Raw genomic sequence first — 21,240 nt, forward strand, 5'->3', positions numbered from 1 at the left:
GAAATGCAGCAATAAAAATCTTTGGACTTCAGCAAAAGTTGTCTTTAATATTTTGAATTTCAAAAAACAGTGTCCAATGTCCGTTTAAAACAGTGCTTAAGTCTATAAAAAGGCAACTTAAGCTTTTAAAAAAATTGATAACGTTAGCATCTAAAATTTTCATAGAACAAAAAAAAATCAAAAAATATTTTATAATCAGATATTTTGGATTTTTTTTTACAACACCTTACCTGTAAATTATATATATATATAATATATATGTGGAGAGAGAGAATATTGCAGAATTATATCTAATACACAATATATTCCCACTATTTATGCTGGTATAGTCTTTATACACTGGCCCTTGTTTGTTTTTTAATTAAATTATTGCATTGTATAAACTCTGACTGAACTCTTTCCTTTCTCTCCCCCCCCCCTTTTCTCCCTTGGCTACGCCCCCCGCCCCCCAACTCTACTCGCTGTCTGACTTGCCGTCTTTCGAGGCCGTGGAGTGGTTGTACAGTCCTTGTGCCATGAGGTGAACCGCCAGGGAGTTCTTGTTGCCGGTGGCTTTCTTGATTTTGGCCCGTTTGTTCTGAAACCAGATTTTGATCTGGGACTCGTTGAGGCTGAGTTCTTGAGCCAGGCTCTGCCTCCTCTGCTCCGTCAAGTATCTGTTCGTCTGAAACTCCGCTTTGAGCCTTTGCAGTTGTTCGGCGGTGAACGCGGTCCGGGGCCGCTTGTCCTCTTTGCTGGGGTTCTTCTTCTTTGGTTTACGGGATCTGGGGCCTGCGGTCCACGGCGAGAGAAGGAGACACAGAGCAAGAGAGGTTGAATGGAAGGGCGCTTTGGAAAGGAGCCCAGAACTTGCGTGGCCTGGACGCTTAATTCAATTAGCAGCCCTGGGTGAGGGAAAGGGGGTGGGAAGAGACTCTCAAATGTCCTTCGGTTTTCTTAGTGGCGTGCCAGTTGGTTCTCTCTGCCCCTCAGGGACCGAGCTGAGTGCCACCAAGGCACCGCTGGCTCTTCCTAGAAGCGGCCCTTCCTTGTCAAATTAAGAGGGGGCTAGATCCGATGCCCCCTCCCCACTGTCCCAAGGGCGTGTGTGAGGTGTGGGGCTAGTCTTTAGGAGAGCGATGACCAAATGGGACATGTCCCCCCACCCGTCTGCAGTACCCCATCCCGAAGAGGAAAGGGAGGAGACCAAGGGGGAGCGGATGGGCCCAGGCCAAGCACACCTCAGCCGACGCCACGGGGGGCCCTGGTGTGTTCCATGTGGAAGCTGGTCTCTCCCGCTCCCGAGTTCACTGCTTGCGGGTGCGGGTGCGGGTGCGGGTGCGGGAGGAGGTAAGCAGCAAGCTGCAACGTTGCCTCGGCTCCGCACAGGAAGGAGCGGGTGGGGGCGTCTTCGGGAAGCCTGGCTGAGGCGCCTCTTCGGAGAAGAAGGGACGTCTTGGCCCAGAGGAGAGCCCCAGCTCGAGCCCCTGCAAGGCGTGGCCCCCCTCCAACCCTTTGTTATGTCCTGTCCACTCCCTCCCTCCGCTAGGGAAAAAGACCTCGGCCCAAGGGCTTTGCCACTGCTTCGGTTCGGCCTAGGACGAGGGAGCGGCCCTGGTGACAGTTCTCTGAGCCATTTTACACGCGCCCCCCGGGGCAGCAACAGTCCGGTCCAGCGGCTCGCCGTAAGCCGTGTGTGAAGACGACTTAGGCACGTGGCCCTAATTGCCCGTCGTCAGTCTCTCGTGGGAAGCGCCGGACTCAAGCCTGGGCTGCCGACGCGCCCTGCAGAGGCGGGCAGAGGATCCGGCGGCGGCGGCGGCGGCGGCGGCAGCTTAGCAGCGCTCGCTCGCTCGCTCGATCCGGCCGGCTGGCCTTGGGCCCGGGCTGGAGCCTCGCGCGGCCGCAGCAAGACCGAGCCCTTTCCTGATTCTCTATCTGCTCCTTCCGCACTCACGTCCATGGGTGCTCTGCGTTCCCGGGAAGGGCCCATCCGAGAGGCGCTTCTTGGCTCTGCGGCCTTCATTAATAATTCCGAGGCAGGAGGATTGAGGTGGGGGAGGTGAAATTGACTGAGAAGATGGTTCTGGAGAAGGAACGAGAGGGGGTGGGAAGGGAGGGGGGGAGGGAAGTTTTTTTCTGGTGAACCAGACCTTACCAGAGCTTTACAAGGGTTAGCGAGAAGAATCCCGACCTTTTGAAAAATAGCCGGGGTTATCCCAGTTTTTGACTCCAACACCCCCCCCTCCGGAATGCACCGAATGTATTACATTACATAAAGGGAAAGAAAGGACGTTGCTGCTCTTTCACTAAAATAAAATAAAAATCCTTCCTACCTTCCTTGTCTCTGGTCTGGAACATAATCAGAAATCACTCTGTGTCTAATTTGCTCCCATACAGGAGCTTCCATTACTCTTCTTTCTCCCAACCTCCATACGTAAAACTCTGGAACATACCAGGCCATGCCAAGTGCATTTTCCTCTTCTTTAAGAATAGGAATTGCATACTTCCATGCAAAACCATAAACAGAAAGCTGTTATGCAAGCTTTTATTCCTCTAACAATATTGATCCAAGAATTTTACATATCCCCCTTTGTTAATGGAATTGGAAGGAACAGTCATATCTAAATATTTGTTTTAAACTAGATTGCTGCGTTGGTATTTCGTATTGTCCAAATGTTGTACCCCAGATAGTAATTAATTATTATCTGAATTATTTTTCTCTCCATGCTACCAGCATCCTTCGAAAGGAATTAACTTTTGCCTTGGCCTGGACCATTGTAAGGATCTATGATAATTAAATATTAACAAAGGAGGGGACTGGAGAACAATGGAGCAAATTTCGAATCAGAGGGGAATATTATCCGGCAACAAAGGGGGTTGCTGTCTAACTAATTTTTAACTAATTTATTCGACAAGAAAATGTCTGGAAACAAACTGTAAAGTCCACTAAGAAAAACAAAACAAGATTTGGGATCGAATTGTTTTTAAATAAGAAAATGATATTTAGAGAGCCTGTAATTCTCTTCATTTTAGAGTAAAACACTACTCGAGTGTCCCTGGTGATAAAGAAAATCACGCCATGAAACCAGGGGCTGCTTGCCCTGGATTTCTTTTCAAGGCATGTTTTGTGGAACCCCACAACACTCCCACCCCAGCAAGCCAATCCTATCTTCCCAAAGCCCCTGGAATAACTTCCAGCGACCTTTCGAAGGGGCTGAACCCCTGTGAAGAAGTGAGGAGGAAAACACAGAATGCGAACGAGGGGGCAACTTTCCAAGGCCTGTTTACAAGCGGCCAGCAAATGGTTTGGGCTCCTGAACACAACTTCAAAAGTCTGGCCTTCCTGACGGTCGGCTTCACTAGCCAAAGAGCAGGGGGCAGATTAAGAGCCCACCAAGGCGCTTTAGATCTCCCCACCCCACCCCCACATTTCGGTATCATGGAGGAGAAAAATAAAAAACAGCCCACCTTGTAACCGAGCTCCTGTGCTTCAGGAGCTCGGTATTTATTTCTCCAGACTGCTGGGAGATCGCTTTGTGTGTTGGTCCAGGGAAGCCTTTTCTCTCTCCTCTTTGAGTTGTCCTGGCTCTATTAAATCCTGCCCAGTATTGTCGCCCCTTCCCCCCCTTTTTTAAAGGCACGAATTTGTACACTGCCTTATTTTAAAGTACGGGTTGATATGAGACACCCCCGCCCCAACCTCCAAATCGAGTTTTTGAAGCAGCCAGTTGTGTTCCTTGCGGCTGGCGATCTCCTCCCGGGGAGCGGGGGGGGGGGGTGATGCCGGCTGTAGCGGGCTTGGAGCCCCCCTTCGTGAGGGGCGAGCGAGCAGGTCCAGGGCTGCCTCTTACCTGACGAAGGCCTGTCCGAGTAGCGGGTGCAGTACACCCAGGCGGGCCACAGCATAGGCTGCCCGCTGGGGAAGGAGCTGGCCTGGGAGCTGTCCGAATCCGAGCTGAGCGACAGATCGCCGCCGCCGCCGCCGCTGTTCCCTCCTCCGCGGGACTTCAAGGCTCCGTCGAGCTCCCCCAAGCCGCCTCCTTTCTTGGCCGGGACCAGCGCTTTGGAGCCGCCGCCGCCGCCGCCGCCTTCGGCCAGGGAACCGGAGGTCGGCGCTGCCGAGGGGCTCCGGGCGCCGAGGCGCTGCGGCGGCGGCGGCTGCGGCGGCGGCTGCTCCGAGTTAATGCCGCCGCCGCCCCCGCAGGTGCCGCCGTCTTTCCTCCGCCCGAACTCTGGCCGCAGGATGTTGTCGATGAAAAAGTTGGTGATCCGGTGCGGCGGGTGCGGGTGGTTGCCGGGCGCCTGGAGCGCCCGGGGCAGGAGCATCGCCCTCCGCCGGCTGGGCTCCCCGTCGCTGCCGCTGCTCGGGTCCTCTTGCTGCTGCTGCTGCTGCTGCTCGGCGCCTTCGTCTCCCGGGCGCTGCTCGGTCTCCTCCATGCTGCCGCGCACGGAATGCCCAAACGTCGCCCTCCCCCTTTTGTCTGTGCGCGCCTCGGGGCTGTTCGGTTTGGGTCCCCCCCTCCCCAGCGCACGCACCCTTTCGCCTGTCTCCGCTAAGCAATCCAGGTCCAGCCTTTGCGAAACGAATCAGAGATGGTGATGGTGTGTGTGTGTAATATAGAAAATCCTTGTTGCTTCTGCCTCCTTCTCGCGCCGTAGTCGGTTCGTTCTGCCGCCCCCTCTTCAGCCTTTCAGTTCTGCAGCCCCCTCCTGTGTTCTTTGCCCCGCAATGTATTCATCGTTAGGACTTTCATCAGCCGCCCCCGCCCCCACTCACGCCCTGCTTCCGAAGGTGGAGAAGAGACCGGCGGTATCCTTAAAAGAAAGAAAGGAAAAAATGGTGACGATCCTTCAAGGGGGGGAAAAGTCAATGCAACCACCTCTGCTGGGCTGGAGAAAGTGTCTGCCTCGCCTCCTCGCTCTACACCGCTCACGGGAAGCGCTCGCTTGAGACCCACAGAGGCATCTGGACAATCCCAGCCGATCTCTGACTCTCCCTCCCCTTTGAGCCAAATATTCCAAGTTACGCTGGAAGAGATGAGGGGCAAATCTCTCTCTCTCTCTCTCTCTCTCTCTCTCTCTCTCTCTCTGCCTGAGTCGCTTTCCCTGGGTCTCTATAGTGGGAGTGTAAATTTAAGCCACTTAAACTGAACCTGAAATACTTTCACTCTGGATTTTTGTTCTTATTTTTAATAGAGCTCCTCAAGTGACGTTGCAAGGCCGGTATCTTAGACACGTGCCTTTGGCCAATGGCTGAAGAGCCTCTTCTACACGTGATACAGTAGCACTCTAGTAAATGACAGGAGCAGCCCCCCTCCCGTCTCTCTATACCCCCTCCCCCTGATTTTAAAGCTGCAGCGTCCTCTCTTCTCGATAGCTTTTTTTTTTTTTTTTTTTAGAAGGAATGCAGAAATACCTTAGTCCTCTAAACAAGGGATAGATTCATCACCCTTTGCCTTGGTCATCTGTTTCCTTCTATATCTTTGTCTAAAGAAGGGCTCTAGGTTGCATTAAAAAACACCCATATTGTTTACAGTTGGAGTTGGGAGGCGGAAGGAGACGGAGACAGAAAGAGAGAGGGGGCGAAATCCCACAATTCCTTGCAAAAATAATATTAAATGAACCACTGCGATACAAAGAGACATTTTTGTGCTACCGATTTATTGCGGGGTGGGAGTCAAGAGGAAGAATCAAGGGCAGTTAATTTTAGAGCAGCCTCTCTCTCTCTCTCTCTCTCTCTCTCTCTTTTTGTCTTAATGTTTCCCCGCACCCAGCCCACCCCGCCTTCCCTTTTGTAATCCAGAATAGCCTGCAGGAAAAGACGGTCAAATATTGGGGGTTCCTGTTTATGTTTGTTTTCCAAATTGCCAGCCTGCATTGGGGCTGTTATTACTGGTAGCTGCCCTGCAATAAAGACCGTATGATAATTGAATCATGGAACTGAACACTGGACAGGAGCCTTTGATCATTTATTCCAGCTTCAAAAACAATATTAAACAGAGAGGTTTCCCATTGACAGGCAGAAGGACGAGAGGTCTCCCCTTCCCCCAAGCACTTTGAATAAAAATAATCAAATGATGGGGATTACCCAAAAACATATTAGCAAATAGTAATCTGCAGCATTTCCATTTTTAATCTAAAAAAATTATTATTCAAAACAAAATGCTGCATTAAAGACTATCAGGACTCTGAAACGGGCGCTGATCGTAGTTTCAAGCAGGGCCCTCAATGGACCTTCCCTTGAGATTCTCCTCCTTTGGCCTGCTAGGATTTTTTTTTTTTTTTTTTTAATGCACAAACCTCTCCCTAGCTCTCTGCCCGCAGACAAAACCAAAATAATCATCGTTGCCATCCGCGGGATCTTTGCTTGGCTGCTCTTGAATCTGTGAAAGTAACCCAGGGGTCAGTGAAGCGCAGGAGGGTTAGTGCCGTTTTAAAAAAGGCAGAGGCTACCAAGAAGAAGACGAAGACGAAGAGAAGGAGGAGGAGGAGAAGGAAGGAAGGAAGGAAGGAAGGAAGGAAGGAAGGAAGAAAGAAAGAAAGAAAGAAAGAAAGAAAGAAAGAAAGAAAGAAAGAAAGATTTTTTGTCAGCAAACTATTGTGACGGGGCGTGGGGTGCGTGTGTGACGGCACATGATCCAGTCAACGCCAAGACAAAAATGAAGCCAAAACAGAAACTGCCGGGTCCAGGCAGCTGTCCCTGACCCTCCCTCAGATTTCAGAGAGCGCGGCTCCCCACCCCGAGGCGGGGCGCTGGGTGCTGTCCGCCCTTGTCTCCGGAGGCCCTTGCAACGGCAAGGAATCAAAGGGGTGGGGGCGGGGGGAGCCGAGGGACGGAAGAGGTGGAAGTGAAGTAGGGTAGGCAGAGCTGGGGAAGGAAGGAAGCGTGGGAAGGGATTGGGAAAGAGTAGGGCCGGGGAATCGGAGGCCTCTGGGACGGCCTCCTTCAGCTGCGCGGCGAATGCCTCTGCTCTGGTCGGGTTTCCTCAGGTTCCAGCCTGGCTGTAGGTTTCAGACTTCTTATTTTCTTGGGGGCAGATGAAGCAGACTTTTGAAAGTCTCAACAGAGGGGCAACGAAAAACCAGACAAGTATATACTAACACACCAACCACATCACTCTCATCCAATATATTACTGTTACTGGATATTGTGTGGGTTTTAGTAGTAGTAGTAGTAGTAGTAGCAGCAGCAGCAGTAGTAGTAGTAGTAAAAGTAGTATAGGTTTTAGCACCTCGGTGTTCAGTCATGCCGGCCACATGACCACGGAAGCGTCTTCGACAACGCGGGCTCTTCGGCTTAGAAATGGAGATGATCACCACACCCTAGAGTCGGACACGACTGGTTGGGGACACCTTTACCTTTTTTTTTGTTTAAAGCACCATTTAGCACTTTTTTTTAGTGCTAGATAGCTGGTCTCAACTAGGGAATGCAAAGCACTTGGAGAGTGAAGGCGTAAGAAATTTCAGCAAACTGGGTTGCTCGTGCAGTATGGAAGCCATAAAAATATAAAAGAAATAGTTACTTTCACTAGGCGAACACGTGCAATCCATGCACACGCAATCCATCACACACGTACTTGGAAGCGAGCCCCATTCAAATAAACGATATTGACTTCCAGATAAACGCGTTTAGGGTCGAGGTGCCCATTTTGGAGTTTGGGGAAAGTAATCTTGCATATCTGAGTACTGTCTCTTGAGCCTTTAAGTAGGTGTTGCTGAAACTCAGAGCTCTATCTCCACGACTTTTTAAATTGTTGCTTTTGTATCACCCAAAATATTACACTGATTTCTCCTTTTAAAAATTCGATCTTGCCTTCTTTTTAGAATCCTCTATGTTTTACAGAGAATGGACAGAAAAAGAGACCAAGTATTCCTGATCTAAAGCGTTTGTACTCTAACAAGCACCTTGAGGTTAATTTCTTGAAGTGCCCCATGGAAAGCGATTAGGCTGTCTCCCAAGAAGTATTTTCTAATTACTTGGAAGACCTGGCTTTCCTAGTACCCCATAATTAAACGTGTCCAAGGTGTTGCACTTCAAATATTTCGCTGCAGGGCGGACCACAAGTTACTGACTTGAGCTTAAAATATCTTGAAGTAAACATTAGCTGTCCAAAGTATCAAGTAACTCTTCTTGTCACTTAGTGCTGACCACACTTTAACATGTCTATTTGTTAAAATTATCTTGATGAAGTAAATACTCAACTACAGGCGAAGAATCCAGAAAAATTCCTTAGATAAAATCCAAAGTAGAGAATAAACAAAGGCTGCAGCAAAACAATTATTGAAACTGACGCTCGTCTGGCTTAAATCCCAGTTTTGGAGGGGGCAGGGAGACTTTGGGGAATCCAGGAAGGAAGAATGGAGTGGGGGGTGAAAGAAAAATTAGTTGAACAAATACCTAAACATTCCACCTACCTTATTTTTAAAAGTTCTCAGCAGCCCTTTTGTTTTCAAAATGAAATTCTATGTTTGAAAACCCCTGTGCATGTTTGAAATATTAATATGAATTCGGTATGATATATAATATGTTTAAAGGTCTTTACAACTGTCAATGGACATAAATGGATTTACAGGTCTGTAAACTGACACTGTAAAAGGACCAGAAACATTGTTGTGAGAAATTGATGCTATTCTAGTCTATCCTATCGAAAGACCGGATGAGGCTTTTGTGAAACAAATCCACGTGTGTGGATTTAAAATAAAGGTATTTCCTCTCACCTCAATTATTTTATTGCAAACATGTGTCTAAGGTATCATTACCTTTTTAGACTAATCCACATCCCAATTAAACAAAAATACCTGGATTTAAAACAATTGACTGTCCTACTTTAACCACATTCCTCGGTAATACAACTCCACTGAATTCAATGGGACTTAGGTCATGGTAAATATGTGCTGAATTGGAGCCTAAGCTAAATATGCAAGTATAACTAGCTTGGCAGTCGCAGCCTTTAAAACACAGTTTCTGTTCCAAGTGAACTTATGATCTGTACCCAAATGATCAGGAACCTCTCAACGCGGTTTCCTTGTGTGAGCACATGTGTTTCACTTTCGCGATCACGTGTTTTTGCAGAGAAAGACTCTCTGGGTGTGAAATTTGGAAACTCAAACGCTTTACATTTCCACCCCCTCACCTGAAAATATATTTCTAACCCATGCTCGGCATAGATTGCTCTGCAGTCCTGATGGAAATGCTAGGCTGTCATGCTACAGGCGGGCTAAAGCAGGGCGATTTGTATCACGACTCTGCTAACCTTGTCTCCGACAGCTTATGCTGCTTGATATGGTGAAAGTTAGAAGTAATGAAAGCAATTAGATAGGCCAGACTCTCGCTGGGCTTGTCTATCACACAGTCGGAAGAGATGCCCTGATCCTTCTGAAAGCTAAATCATAAAGGGTGTGTGTGTGTGTGTCGGGGAGTGGTGAGAGAAAGATAATCAAGGCAAGATTTAGCAGATCCTGGACTAGTTCTGCCTTTAGAAGTAGTCCGGATTCTTTATGATCCAGCACTCAGTAAGGGACAGCTCCAAAGAATCAAAGCAAACATGACAAACAAGAAATATATATATATATATATATATATATATATATATATATACACACACACACACACACACACACACACAACCCCCCGCCGCCCAAAACAGGCCTCCCCATATCCTGCTCCTCCAACAAAAGGCGAAAATATTGTCTGCAAATGGTTGGAGTACACCAAATTTCACAGAGTTTTATGAGATTTCCATCCCACAAAACTCCTGGAATGGAGTCTTCACACACACCCCGCTACCACTTTCACGGAACAGGGAACGATTTCAGGGAAGACGGTGAAAAGTCATATCTAGTTCTGGAGATGTTGGGGAAATGAAATATCCAACTAAAGGTAACACCCACATCTCCCCTCCCCCCGCGCCCCCCAATGAAGTTAACTTCTAGGTGAACAGTTTAACAGCATGTAACAGTCCTACAACGCAACAAGTTACTTTAAATGTGAGCAGCCAGTTTTCGCTGGATTGAGTTAACCGACCTGCTCACATATAAACCAGCTTTGCCAACAGGTTGGAACCAACACACCCAGGAGAGGAGAGCAGAGAAAGAAAAACCTGAAACCTGAATTTCGTCTGATAAGAAAAAAATAACTAAGTAAGGTTAGGACGCTGCATCCAGGAATAAGCTCTGTACCCAAGACAGAAAGAGAAGAAATTCAGAGGCCGACTGAATATTCCGAAAAAGAGGAGTTCAAAATGTTGAACAGGAAGACAGAAAGCAGCACTTTTCTCCTAAGGATAATTGTGGCTGGTCACCCTCTTGCAGGGTACTTCGGCTCTGTCTGTCTCTCACACACAGAGACTGTAGTCCTATACCCTCTTTATAGGATAGCACTAGCAACAGAGTATATGCTATCCAGCAGTCTCATCCACAAAGATATTAGGCGGTTTTACCTGACACATTTTACCCTAAACACCTTTTCCTGGAAGCGTCCCATGAATGCCAGTTAAATTTCTTCTAAATCATCTGCTTAAGGCTATTTATTTATTTTCTATGCTTTATAGCCCGCCTTTCTATATTGTCATATACTAAGGGCGGCTTACCATTAGAAAACAATATACTATTACACTATCTCGCAACAGAAACAATCAAAATAAAATCCCTTCCTTCCACCTTGATTTCAAACGCCTTATCTGGGGATCATTTCCACTGACTGGAAATATAGCCTTCCACTGCCTGTGTATACAAGCGACTTTAGGAGGAAGAACGGCTCCCATTCAGGTGAACAGGGATCGTCTAGGTTACGCGCATTGTAGCGCCTCACCGAAATGATCGATCTGAGGTGGAGGCGTGAGGCCAGTTGTTCCTTTCGCGAGTAATTTTTCCTTCGGAAGTATTCCCCAGTTACTGGGGGAACAGGCCTGGATTTTTGACGTTGACACCTGGTGTGTCAAACATGCACCAAATTGACCCCCTCCCACCTCTTCCAGTCCATTATTCCCAGTTTTACTACCTACACCGTTCTGCCATTTGACTACCCACAGGGCCATTCTTACACACCTGTTATAGGTGAGTAAGAATGGCTCTGAACAGGGACATGGGAATGTTTTATAATATCATTAGTCAACAACACTCACTTTTGTATTAAGATTCTCTTCGGAATGGGAAAAGTAACTCTTTAACTACCTAGATGAAGATGATTCGTATAAAAGGTTATTAAAAACAAATTCCCTATTAACCCAGAGAGTCTACAAAATATGCTTTGGGAGTGACAGAAAACATATGCATGATTCCCTGCTGACGAAAGACATAACCGGCTTATGAAGCAGAGAGACTTCTAGAGCTTACTAAATACGCATCAGGAAAAGAAATGTGGTCATTCCAGGGGGGGCAGAAGAAGAAAATGTTCGTGGGTGGGGGTGTCTTTGTATTTTCATATAGAATCTTTGTATCTCTAAACTTCAATCCATTTCCGATTGTTACATAAACAATGAAGAAAATTATTTTTGCTAAATAATCTATGATCTCTTGCTCTTACTTCTCCCTCTATCTGTATCTTCTGAGATAAATCTTTCCCACCCACTAATGAATCTGTCCTTCTGTCCGTCATTTCATCTTCCTTTTCCCTTTCCCTTTCTTAGTTTGCATATCACGTTTCTGTCTACACAAACATGCATCTCTGGCAAAATTATTTTCCTTGTCTTCTTGTATGCTGTTAACCTTAAAGAGTAATGAGAATTATCCGAGGTGATTTGCTTATCTTAAAGTATATATTGATATAATATAATTGTTCTCAAGAGTAACATATGTAATTCCATGAGAAGCTTCAAAAGTCATATGTCTCTGTGGAACAAGGTGGCTGACAGACTTATTCAAAATCATTTCATTTTGGTACCATTTTCTTTGGAAAGAGAAACGTTGTGTTCTTGGTTTCGTTTGTCTTTCCACGTGGAGTCTACACATAATACAAATATGGAGTTGTTCTACTATTTTCAGGCAACTTAAAACAATACTGTGAAGTTTCTCCTGACCGTGAAGGCTGCTAGAATGGTGTTTGCTTATTCAGTTAAACACTGTAACTAAAGCCAGCTGTTGGACCCGGGAGTTAACTTTTCCCCTCCCCTCACCACCTTTAATAACACAAAGAAAAGTAAACCATGAATTTAATCGAACTAGACTTGGAAAAGAAGGAAAGATCGAAGGGAGATTTTATGCTTCCTTGAACTTTTCAGTCAATCCTATGGTGTATAATTTCATCTGTATTATAAAGTATCTTTCCCGAGAGGAACTCGGTTAAATTTTGATAACTTGGATTTCTTCTAACTTGTTAGTTATCTATCTGAAGACCCGCAGAAAGATCAATATACGCGCAAAACTTGTGTCTCCAACACAGACTCTTTCCTTCCTACACTCTGCCCGTCAATTTTAAGGGTCTTGTATAAAGTTTTGGGTGTTTTTCCTAGGATTTAGAAGAACTAATCCTTATAGACACAACAGCTTCTGTTGTGACGGAAAAGTCCAGCAATTCTATACCAGTTGGAGTATTAACAGAGACCTGGAAAGGGAAATGGGATCTTGTCCTTGACTTCTCACAAATGTAGCTAATTCTCTTAAACTCCTTTGGATTTACACCTTAGCAGTTACTGAGAGACAGAAGCAGTTCTTGCTCTCATTAACGACGTGATTTCAGTTCCAACTGCCCCACAAGATAATCAACTTTTATGGTCTCCCGAATGCTACTTTCCAGCTGTTTGGCTACGAGGAAAGAAAGAATTGTAGAAAGTGTTTGTGTAACCCTAATGGCACATTAAATTTGACTTAGTTGTTTTGTCCTTTCTGTTTTGCATGTTTCCATTCAGTTAGACAAATATGTTGTGGAGAATATTTTTGTCAGGTTTTGAAGTGGAGAATTTGAATTCTCACATAGGTTTGTCTAGAAAGAACTATCACAGTTTGTGTATTTGTGACAGGTGATTCTCGGAGGACAAACAACTCAAATGAGTGTTAGGTTCTGGCAACTTTCAGAGATAGCAATGCAGCCAAAAGTTTTTTATTTAAAAGGAAAATCCCACAAGAGATTGAGCTGGATTCAGAGTAGACTCATCAAAATCAATGGTACAAGTTAGTTCTGACTAACTTAAGTCCTTACTGATTTTAATGGGTCTACTGTAAGCAGGACTAAGACAGCAATCTCACACTTCCTTGAGAATAAGTCCAACTGAGCGTAATGGGACTCACTTCTGAGAAGACATGCATGGGATTGCACTGTGAATTTGGATCCAGCCCATTGGCTGGAATTACTAAGGAGACCACGGGCTAAGGTCCACCAGTGTAATTGAAATCAAGTGGTAAAACTCCCCCTGTTTCACAAGGTACTCGATGATGGCAGCTTTCTTGACCTTCTCAGACTTTGATGAATCTGCTATTTATGAAGAGTCCAGTTGCGTTTTCAAATCCATTATAGCCCGCCATCCTCAAGGCAGTGCAACTGCGTGGAAGAAAAGTCTGATTTGACTTAGGATAGGATGCCATTCCTTGACACCCGAATCGCACAATCCGTTTAACCCCGTGAAGGTCTGCACGATGTCCCTTGAAACAAAATGCATGTTTGGGGCAGAAAGTATATTCAATGTTTGAGCCCCATTGAAGTCAGCGATGGTGCCTCACCTCTATGGTAAATTCGGGAAATGCGCTTTAGTATCTGAGTACCAGTTATTTTAAATCCAGTAGCTCTAATTTCAAAGGTTAGGGTTACAAACTTTCAAAGGGACTGCAAGTTTTCCAGGGTTTTTTAGGGGGTAGGTTGGAGGGCAAGGAAAGCCAACGAACAAAAGCCCCCGGAAGTACTAAACCGGGGCATCTGGAAAGGGCAACACCCAGGTTTCTCAATGGTTCCATTTCTGCATCCTGTTCAGCACCAATGAACCGCGAAGTCGGACTTGGAAATAAGTCTGCATTCAACGCGACTTACTTTCAAGTAAACATATATGACCTTCCAACTCTGTTGGACTTACTTCTGAGTAGACATGTCATAGGATTGTAGTATAAGGTAGTTTTACAGAAATAACCACGCTGTGCATCACTGGAGACTGCAGTCCTAAACATGCCTGCGCTAGGCAATGGCCCACTGATGTCTGTGGGTCTTGATGTCGGCTAAATATATTGGGCTGAAAACTTTGTCGTTCTGGCGTGAAGCATTTTCCTGCCCACTGATGTCAGGGGCATTTCTTTACTTTCAGGGAATAAGTGTAGGATCCCAACGCTTCAATGTGAATCTCAATAGCTGACTTTTCTGGAGGGTATTCTCCTCTTTTCCGTTGTTAACCTGTTTTTCACCTGGAATCCATATAGAATATTATAGAACAGAAGGTGTCTTGTTAGGGACGGTTGCAGTCGTCCTGAAAAACTAACAATTCTGACTTCTCTTCAAAATGTCCCTTTCCCATACCCCAGATAATTATTTCAAATTTTGGCAATTCTCCGAAGTTCCCCCTTTAACACCTCCATCCAGAGTACAGACACTTTGAATCAACCAATACCTTCCATTCAATACAACGGGGCTTTGTATAGGATTGCTTCCGAGTCTTTGCAAAGAATCCGGTTGGTTCTTAGGCTGCAATCTTATTCCCACTTACCTGGGAGTAAGTCTCATTAAATTAGATTACACTTACTTTTGAGTAGACATGTTAATCAGATAAGCTTTCTTGGTGCTGCCGACTGTAACCTTAGATCTGTAACATAAAACTGTTATCAATATATTTAAAACCACTATAATGTTCTCATTTATAATTTAGTGCCTTATGGTTTGGCTACCAAAAATAATAGTTATGCTTTTACCCTCATTGTAATATGTTTGCACTATAGTCCTAAACACCCATGGAAGTAAGTTTCAGTGCAATCGGGATTTACTTAGGATCCGACCGTTAATCGTAGAAAGTAGAAAACTATTTATTTTTCAAAGCAAATAAAAGTGGATAACTTTTTTTTTAAAAGCCAGGCGAGACCTGTGATCCACAATCTATTTAAGGCAATTTAATTAAGGTGAAATAGATTTAAATGAGGTACTGGTCGAGTTGATGGAATATCCCCCCCCCCTCCGAATAAAATAAGACAATTCATTGCTTAGTATATAATTGTCAAATAAGATCGATAGGAAATACTATGAGGAGACGACGTTTGGGACAAACAGATAAGGCGTTCATTTTTAGAACAGCATTTTAAAAAGATCTGAGAAGCGAACGGCTTTTCGGAGGCGATCCATAATTCAACTAAATTAAAATGGTAGCATTTTTGTCGTTTCACATGCCATTGATTCTGGCTTAATTGCGAAGTGGATCGTGAGGTGTATTTTGAACTCTGGCTGAATGAAACACGTCTGTGTGCTTTTCTGCTTCATACATTCTGATTTGCCGGCCCGGCTGACTCGGCTTCACAGGATCTGCTGCTAGGCGAGTGTGAACGGGCAGCAGCAGCTCAGAGCGCGGGTGGACCAGTTTGGTCAGTCCACGTGCCAAACAGCTTTCACTGACAGAAGGAGCTCGCTGCAAGGCCAGGGGAGGAGAGCCTGGCCGGGCAGCATCACCATTTCTCTCCCGGAGAACGACAGGCATTGGCGGGAGGAGTTTTGCAGAGGGGGGCTTGGCATTTGCCTATATGTAGAGGCATCTAATGCAATATTCATGGTGCAGCGTCACAGGCGATTCTGCCGGGTCCAGGGCTACCCTCTCGGCAGCCGCCCCCAGTGCTGTAAGAGGGCTTTCCCCCCGCCCCCTTTTTTTGGTGAATTAACCTCGCGCTCTTTTTGCCAGCTCACAGATCAGAGGAAGCTGCGATCACTGCCCGGATCTGGCCCGGTGCATCGCTGCAATCCCTGCTCCATTTCAATGCAGGCGTCATTCAAAACCTGCCAGTTCCGCATGCGGGGAGGGGGGGACTTCAAAGCTAGGTTGCAGTGAAAAGGTGTGGGGGGTATATCTTGGATAGATTTTTTACATTAATCCTCGTGGAGGGGGAGAGGAGGCTTGGCACGGACTGCTGGCCCCTCCACAGTTTAAAAAAGAAAACAAAACACCTTACAAGCTACCGGTCTTTTGCGGGGGCTGTTGATAATCCTGCCCCCCCCCCCATTGCGTAGGACTGCCCGCCCGCCCGCAGTTCCTAGAGTGGGTGGAGCTCCCGCCTAGCGCCTGAAGGCGCGCAGCTGCGGTCTTGGGTTGCTCCAAAGAAGTAGCACCACCGGCACCCGTTCCCTTCCAAATCTTACGCCTTTGTGTTTCGTCTCTACCAAGAACTGCTGCATGGGCCGACTACAGAAGTCAGGCGATTACAAAATAAAACTTTAAAAAATGCAGCAGGGCTGTCTGTGATGGTCTATCCAAGTTCAAGTCATTGTTGCATTTCCTGGCTGTCAAATCCCCTTGAAGTCTTCAGGTGCACGCTGGGGAGAGGCTATGAATGCAGTCGACTTACTGCACGTCATTCCCATGTGTAGAGTTGCCGACTGCAGCCGTAAGATTTATTCTGTCGGCCCGACGACAGGGTGGCATCGCCAGACTGAAACACCAGTAAGCGGAAGGAAGTCCTATCCTAAGCGTGTTTTCCCCACAAATAAATCATAGGCTGGGACGTCCTCCTTAGAACGGCGCACTGACTAATCTTTAATGGTTCTATGGATTGTATGTTTGTGATGATAACCGTGTTTTATTTTTGTTTTAAGATAAGTTTTGTAATCCGCCCTGCCTTTTTGAAAAGCAGGATCGAAATGTTTTAAATGGATGCGTACTTCCAGCCATCCTCCCTTAGCGGTCTCTACAATAGAGAACATCGCCCATCATCGGATACAGTCTTGAGTGTGGTATCGAGTTGGTTTAGGGCTGTTTCATTTTTTGTTTAGAATCCAACCTTTAAGGCGCAATCCTACGTAGGTTTCGACAGAAAAAAGTCCTACAACCCCCAGCATTCCCCAGCTGGCTGGGGGATGTAGGACTTTTTTCTGTCGAAACCTGCATAGGATTGCGCCCTTAGACTCCAAACTTTGTGGTTTTAATGTTCTATATATTTTAAATTGTTTTATTGTGTGTTGTTTGGTTTTAGTTTTTGTGAACCGTCCAGAGAGCTTCAGCTATTGGGCGGTATAGAAATAAATAAATAAATAAATAAACTTTAGACACTAGTGGAGTGCAATCCTATACGTGTCTACTCAGAAGTAAGTCCCATCGAGTGCAGTAAGACTTATTCCCAGATGCAGTGGGCACAGGGCTACCCCGGTGCCCCGCAGGACAAGTCAGTGTCCTGCGGGTGTCCCTCCCAGTTAACGGGTGTGCAAGGGAGGCTGTGAGAGGGAGGGGCTATTTCAAACCGACCAGAAAAGATGAACGCGGGCCGATTATGCAGAGGTTATTTCAGCCAACGTAATGGCTGGACATTCACCTAGCCGAAAACACAGCAACGTTCAGCAGCCTCTGGGCACTTCGTCTCGTTGAGTCCGCGGGCTGGTTAATGAGCATGTGTCCTTGTGTGGACTGAACTCGTTTTTTGCCTCTTCCGAGACTCTCTACGACGCGATCGCGCATTCCTTGTGGAGTATTACGCTCTGTTATGCCTTACTCCTCGTACAGCTCCGTCTTGCTCTGCCCAGCAACTCGGTCATTCCTTCCTATCTTTGTCCTTCAGATTCTTCGGGAATTATTTATCTTGTCTGTCTGGGATGCCTTCACTCCGTAACTGTCAACGGAAAGCCTCACTTTCCCCCACCCGCCCTTCCCCTCCCCTCCCCTCCCCTCCCCTCCCGGTCCAGCCTGGCCTGCCACCTTTTCTAATTAACGTTTTTTGAAAGTTCTCTTCTGTTGAGTAAAGCGTCTAAACAAACAACCCTTGTTTACGAAATCTAAACGCTAGAAGGAGGAGGAGGAAGAGAAGGGGGACCTCCACGCACCCTTTATTGTTTCATAAAGCATTTCCCCATGTCCCGGTTATAGTTCCAAAAGGAAATTGCTTTTATTTGTAAAGGAGACTTTCAAAAGGCAGGGACATGAAGGGGAAAAGCTCCTTAAGGGAAGGAGGTCACAGGGTTAAAGGGCGGATTAAAGGCCCCCACCTTCCTCGAAATCCGGGACAATCGTCGCAAAAGCAGAAGCAAGGACGGATCAAAGCAGGAGTTGGGTGGCGAAGGGTGAAAGGGAAGTCAGAGGAGATTTTCAGCCCTAAAAAAGCACACGGGGCAGTTTGCAAAGGCTGGAGACAGACCGCTGGGAAACCGGTGACATGTGCAGTTCCTGAAGTCTTTCCTAGGAAACTCACAGTGAGTGACTGTGGTGCGCGCGCGCGCGCAGAACAAAGAAGACTTGTCGGGCAGTTAAGGCAGCAATTGCACTTTCTTGGGAGTAAGTAGGTCCCATTAAAATCAGTGGGGCTTACTTCTCTGAGGAAACACGTCTGAGATCGAGCTGCAAGGAGATGCCATTGTCTAACCCTCCAGCTCGAACCTGGACTAAAAAGGGAGAGTGGGGTGGAGGTCTTGTTCCTGTTAGGCTCTGCATCCTAAAAAAATCCACCTTCCGGAGAAAGTGCGAAGGATCTGCAAAGCCGCGTGCGCGCGTGTGTGGGGAGGGGAGGCTCACACACCTTTGTTATTAAGTTAAAGACGAATAGCCAGCCGACGTCCCAGCCTTAAAATGAAAGGATTTCAGGGAACTCAGCGCCACTTCCTTCAGCTGAGGACTTAAATGTTTGACTGGTGTTTCTTCGGGCAGATGTCAGGTTTGTTTGTTTTTTGAAAATGCATATCCCAAAAGCCAACTCTTCAGGCTGCTTAGGAATAATTGATACCTCAAATAAAATCAGCAGACGTGTGAAACACATTCAGTTATGACCAGCCGACACCATCCCCAGCAGCAACATTGACATAGGCCGTAAAACCGCCCGCCGGTTACTGTCCGTCAGCGTCCCAATCCGCAGGCCTTTCGCGCCTGGTTCCAGGCTGGCTGCCTCGACCACCCAAAAGCGAACCTCGCCTCCATCTCAAGCCCTCAAGGCGGGGGACGCCAGGCAGGTATTCTGCGGCGCCGGTGGGACCACGAGTTGACGGGGTTCGATTGGTTCAGGGTCTCAAACTCCTGACGAAAGTTTGGCAAGAGCCTGAAGCGGAGATTAATCAGTGTCCAAGAGGTTCCCCCGCGCAACCAGGCAGGACAAACCGCTAGCTGGAAGACCCCTTGCGCTGTGATAAGGGGCTTCACCCTTTCACACAACCCAGATCAACTTGACAGATGGTCAGTGGGGTGGCGAGAAGCATATCTGGGCAGGAGGCAAGGCTGGATTCCTTTGTTTGTCTCTCCGCCTGTAACCCTCCCTTCGCTTACTCAACCAACCAACCAACAAACGGTGAAGGGAAGTCCAGCGTGCCTCCTTTCTGGGTGACTCATGTTTGCCCGGGGAAGGCAAGGAAGTCACCATTGCCACTATCATCTTAGCAACAAAACGGTTTTTTCTCCTGCTCGGTACAGATAGAAAGATGCGAAGTCCTTCAGGAGGAAGGTGCAATGAGATGAAATTCCGGTTCCATCGAAGCTAATTACAGAACTCTTATTGATTTTTACCAGAGCCAAAATTTCATCTATAATCTTTGCCTCTGGGACACAGATTTATGCATTATTGGAGCTGGACAGTACGTCAGTACGTTCAGGAGGAGGTTTGGATAGATCGGAAGCTGGAGGGTGGGGGCTGGTTTGCATAATTTATTTAATTTTCACAAACATGGAAGACTCCAGCCTCCAGTCACTGGATCTGTTGCATTCTTCCATCTACAGTATTCTTGATCCAAAAGTGTTAACCTCAGCTGTGAAAAAAGGCGATATTTAATTGGTAAAGAAAGACCTGAAAATCCACATCTGTCTTGAGATAACAGACAACTAAAACTTCATAGGACTTTTAGATTTGCCTTGTTTCATTGCCAAGTCAGTGAAGACTTTAGAAACTTCCTAGAAGGGGTTTACCTCAGTGGAAGAGGAGAAAGCCCCGGTAACATATTGTGGGAATACAAAACCTACCTCAACCCGCTGTTGCTGCTATGAAAAAGGTACATTCTGTATTAGGGATCACTAGGAAAGGGACAGAAAATGAAGCTGCTAACGTCTGTGGTGTGACCACACATAGAATACTGTGTATACAGTTCTGGTCATCGAACCTCAAAAAAGATATACAGAGCAGGAAAAGATGCAGAAATGGCAACCAAAATGATCAAGGGGCTGGAGCAACTTGCTGTGAGAAAAGTCTACAATGTTTTGGGCATTTTAGCTTAAAAAAGAGGTGAGTAAGGGGAGACATGATAGAGGTGTATAAAATTATGCATGGTGCAGAGAAAGTGGATAAGGAAAAGTTTTCTCCCTCTCTCATGTTACTAGAAACCAGGGCCATCCTATAAAGCAGAGAGCTTTGGCTATTGGGCGGTAAATAAATAAATAAATGATGGGAGATTCAGGACAGACAAAAGGAAGTGCTTCTTCACACAGTGCATAGTTAAATTATGGAATTCACTTCCACAAGATTTAGTGATGACCACCCACCTGGATGACTTTAAAAAGGGATTAGATAAATTCATGGAAGATAAGGCTATCAATGGCTACTAGTCATGATGGCTGTATATTGCCTCCAGTATCAGAGGGATCTGTATACCAGTTGTGGGGGAACTTGAGTGGGGGAGTGGTATTGTATGGATGTACTGTTGTGGACTTCCCATAGGCATCTAGTTGGCCACTGTGAGAACATAAAGCTGGACTAGATAGGCCTTTGGTCTGATCCAGCACAGCTCTTCTTACGTGTATATTCTTATCAGGCAATAAAGAAGCTTTTAGCTTAAGCTTAGCACTGGGTTTGAGGCAAATTGTGAACAAAGCCTCACAACATGTTGTCTTATTGGGACCATCCACTGATAAGGGGTAGAGAGATGTTCTTTCCATCTGCCTACGATGGCCCTGACAAATAAAGGAATACACCATGACAATCCAGAATGCTCTTCTTATGTTCACAGACCACAGAAAACTGCCTGCAAGCAGCAGGAAGACTGGTAAGTGGTCACTTCTGCAGAAAGCTATTAAAGATGGTTAGAGAAACCAGTACATTCTATTACCAGAGCACACCACAAGGTAGACAGAGAGTAGCAAAGGACTGTGGATGTTTTCAGGGGCACCTTCAAGTTCAACATAGTATTTTTAGATGCATTGCCTATATAGAATGAATCCAGAGTTCATTTTGTTTAGCATTAGCATCCTTTGA

At 46.3% G+C, this 21,240-nt stretch overlaps 1 protein-coding gene across 1 annotated transcript; it reads right to left on the bottom strand.

Moving 5' to 3' along the window:
- Nucleotides 1-454: 454 nt before the first annotated feature.
- EN2 (engrailed homeobox 2) lies at nucleotides 455-4,449 on the bottom strand. The gene is made up of 2 exons (XM_084855089.1): nucleotides 3,834-4,449; nucleotides 455-771 (listed from the first exon to the last, which is right to left on the bottom strand). The coding sequence occupies exons 1-2, from the start codon at nucleotides 4,417-4,419 to the stop codon at nucleotides 455-457; spliced, it is 903 nt and encodes a 300-aa protein (XP_084711215.1). The 5' UTR covers nucleotides 4,420-4,449.
- Between the last annotated feature and the right edge of the window lie 16,791 nt (nucleotides 4,450-21,240).

This window comes from Heloderma suspectum, chromosome 5 (assembly GCF_057233095.1).
Source record: "Heloderma suspectum isolate Gila_16-S chromosome 5, 16-S_ref, whole genome shotgun sequence".
Lineage (NCBI taxonomy): Eukaryota > Metazoa > Chordata > Lepidosauria > Squamata > Helodermatidae > Heloderma > Heloderma suspectum.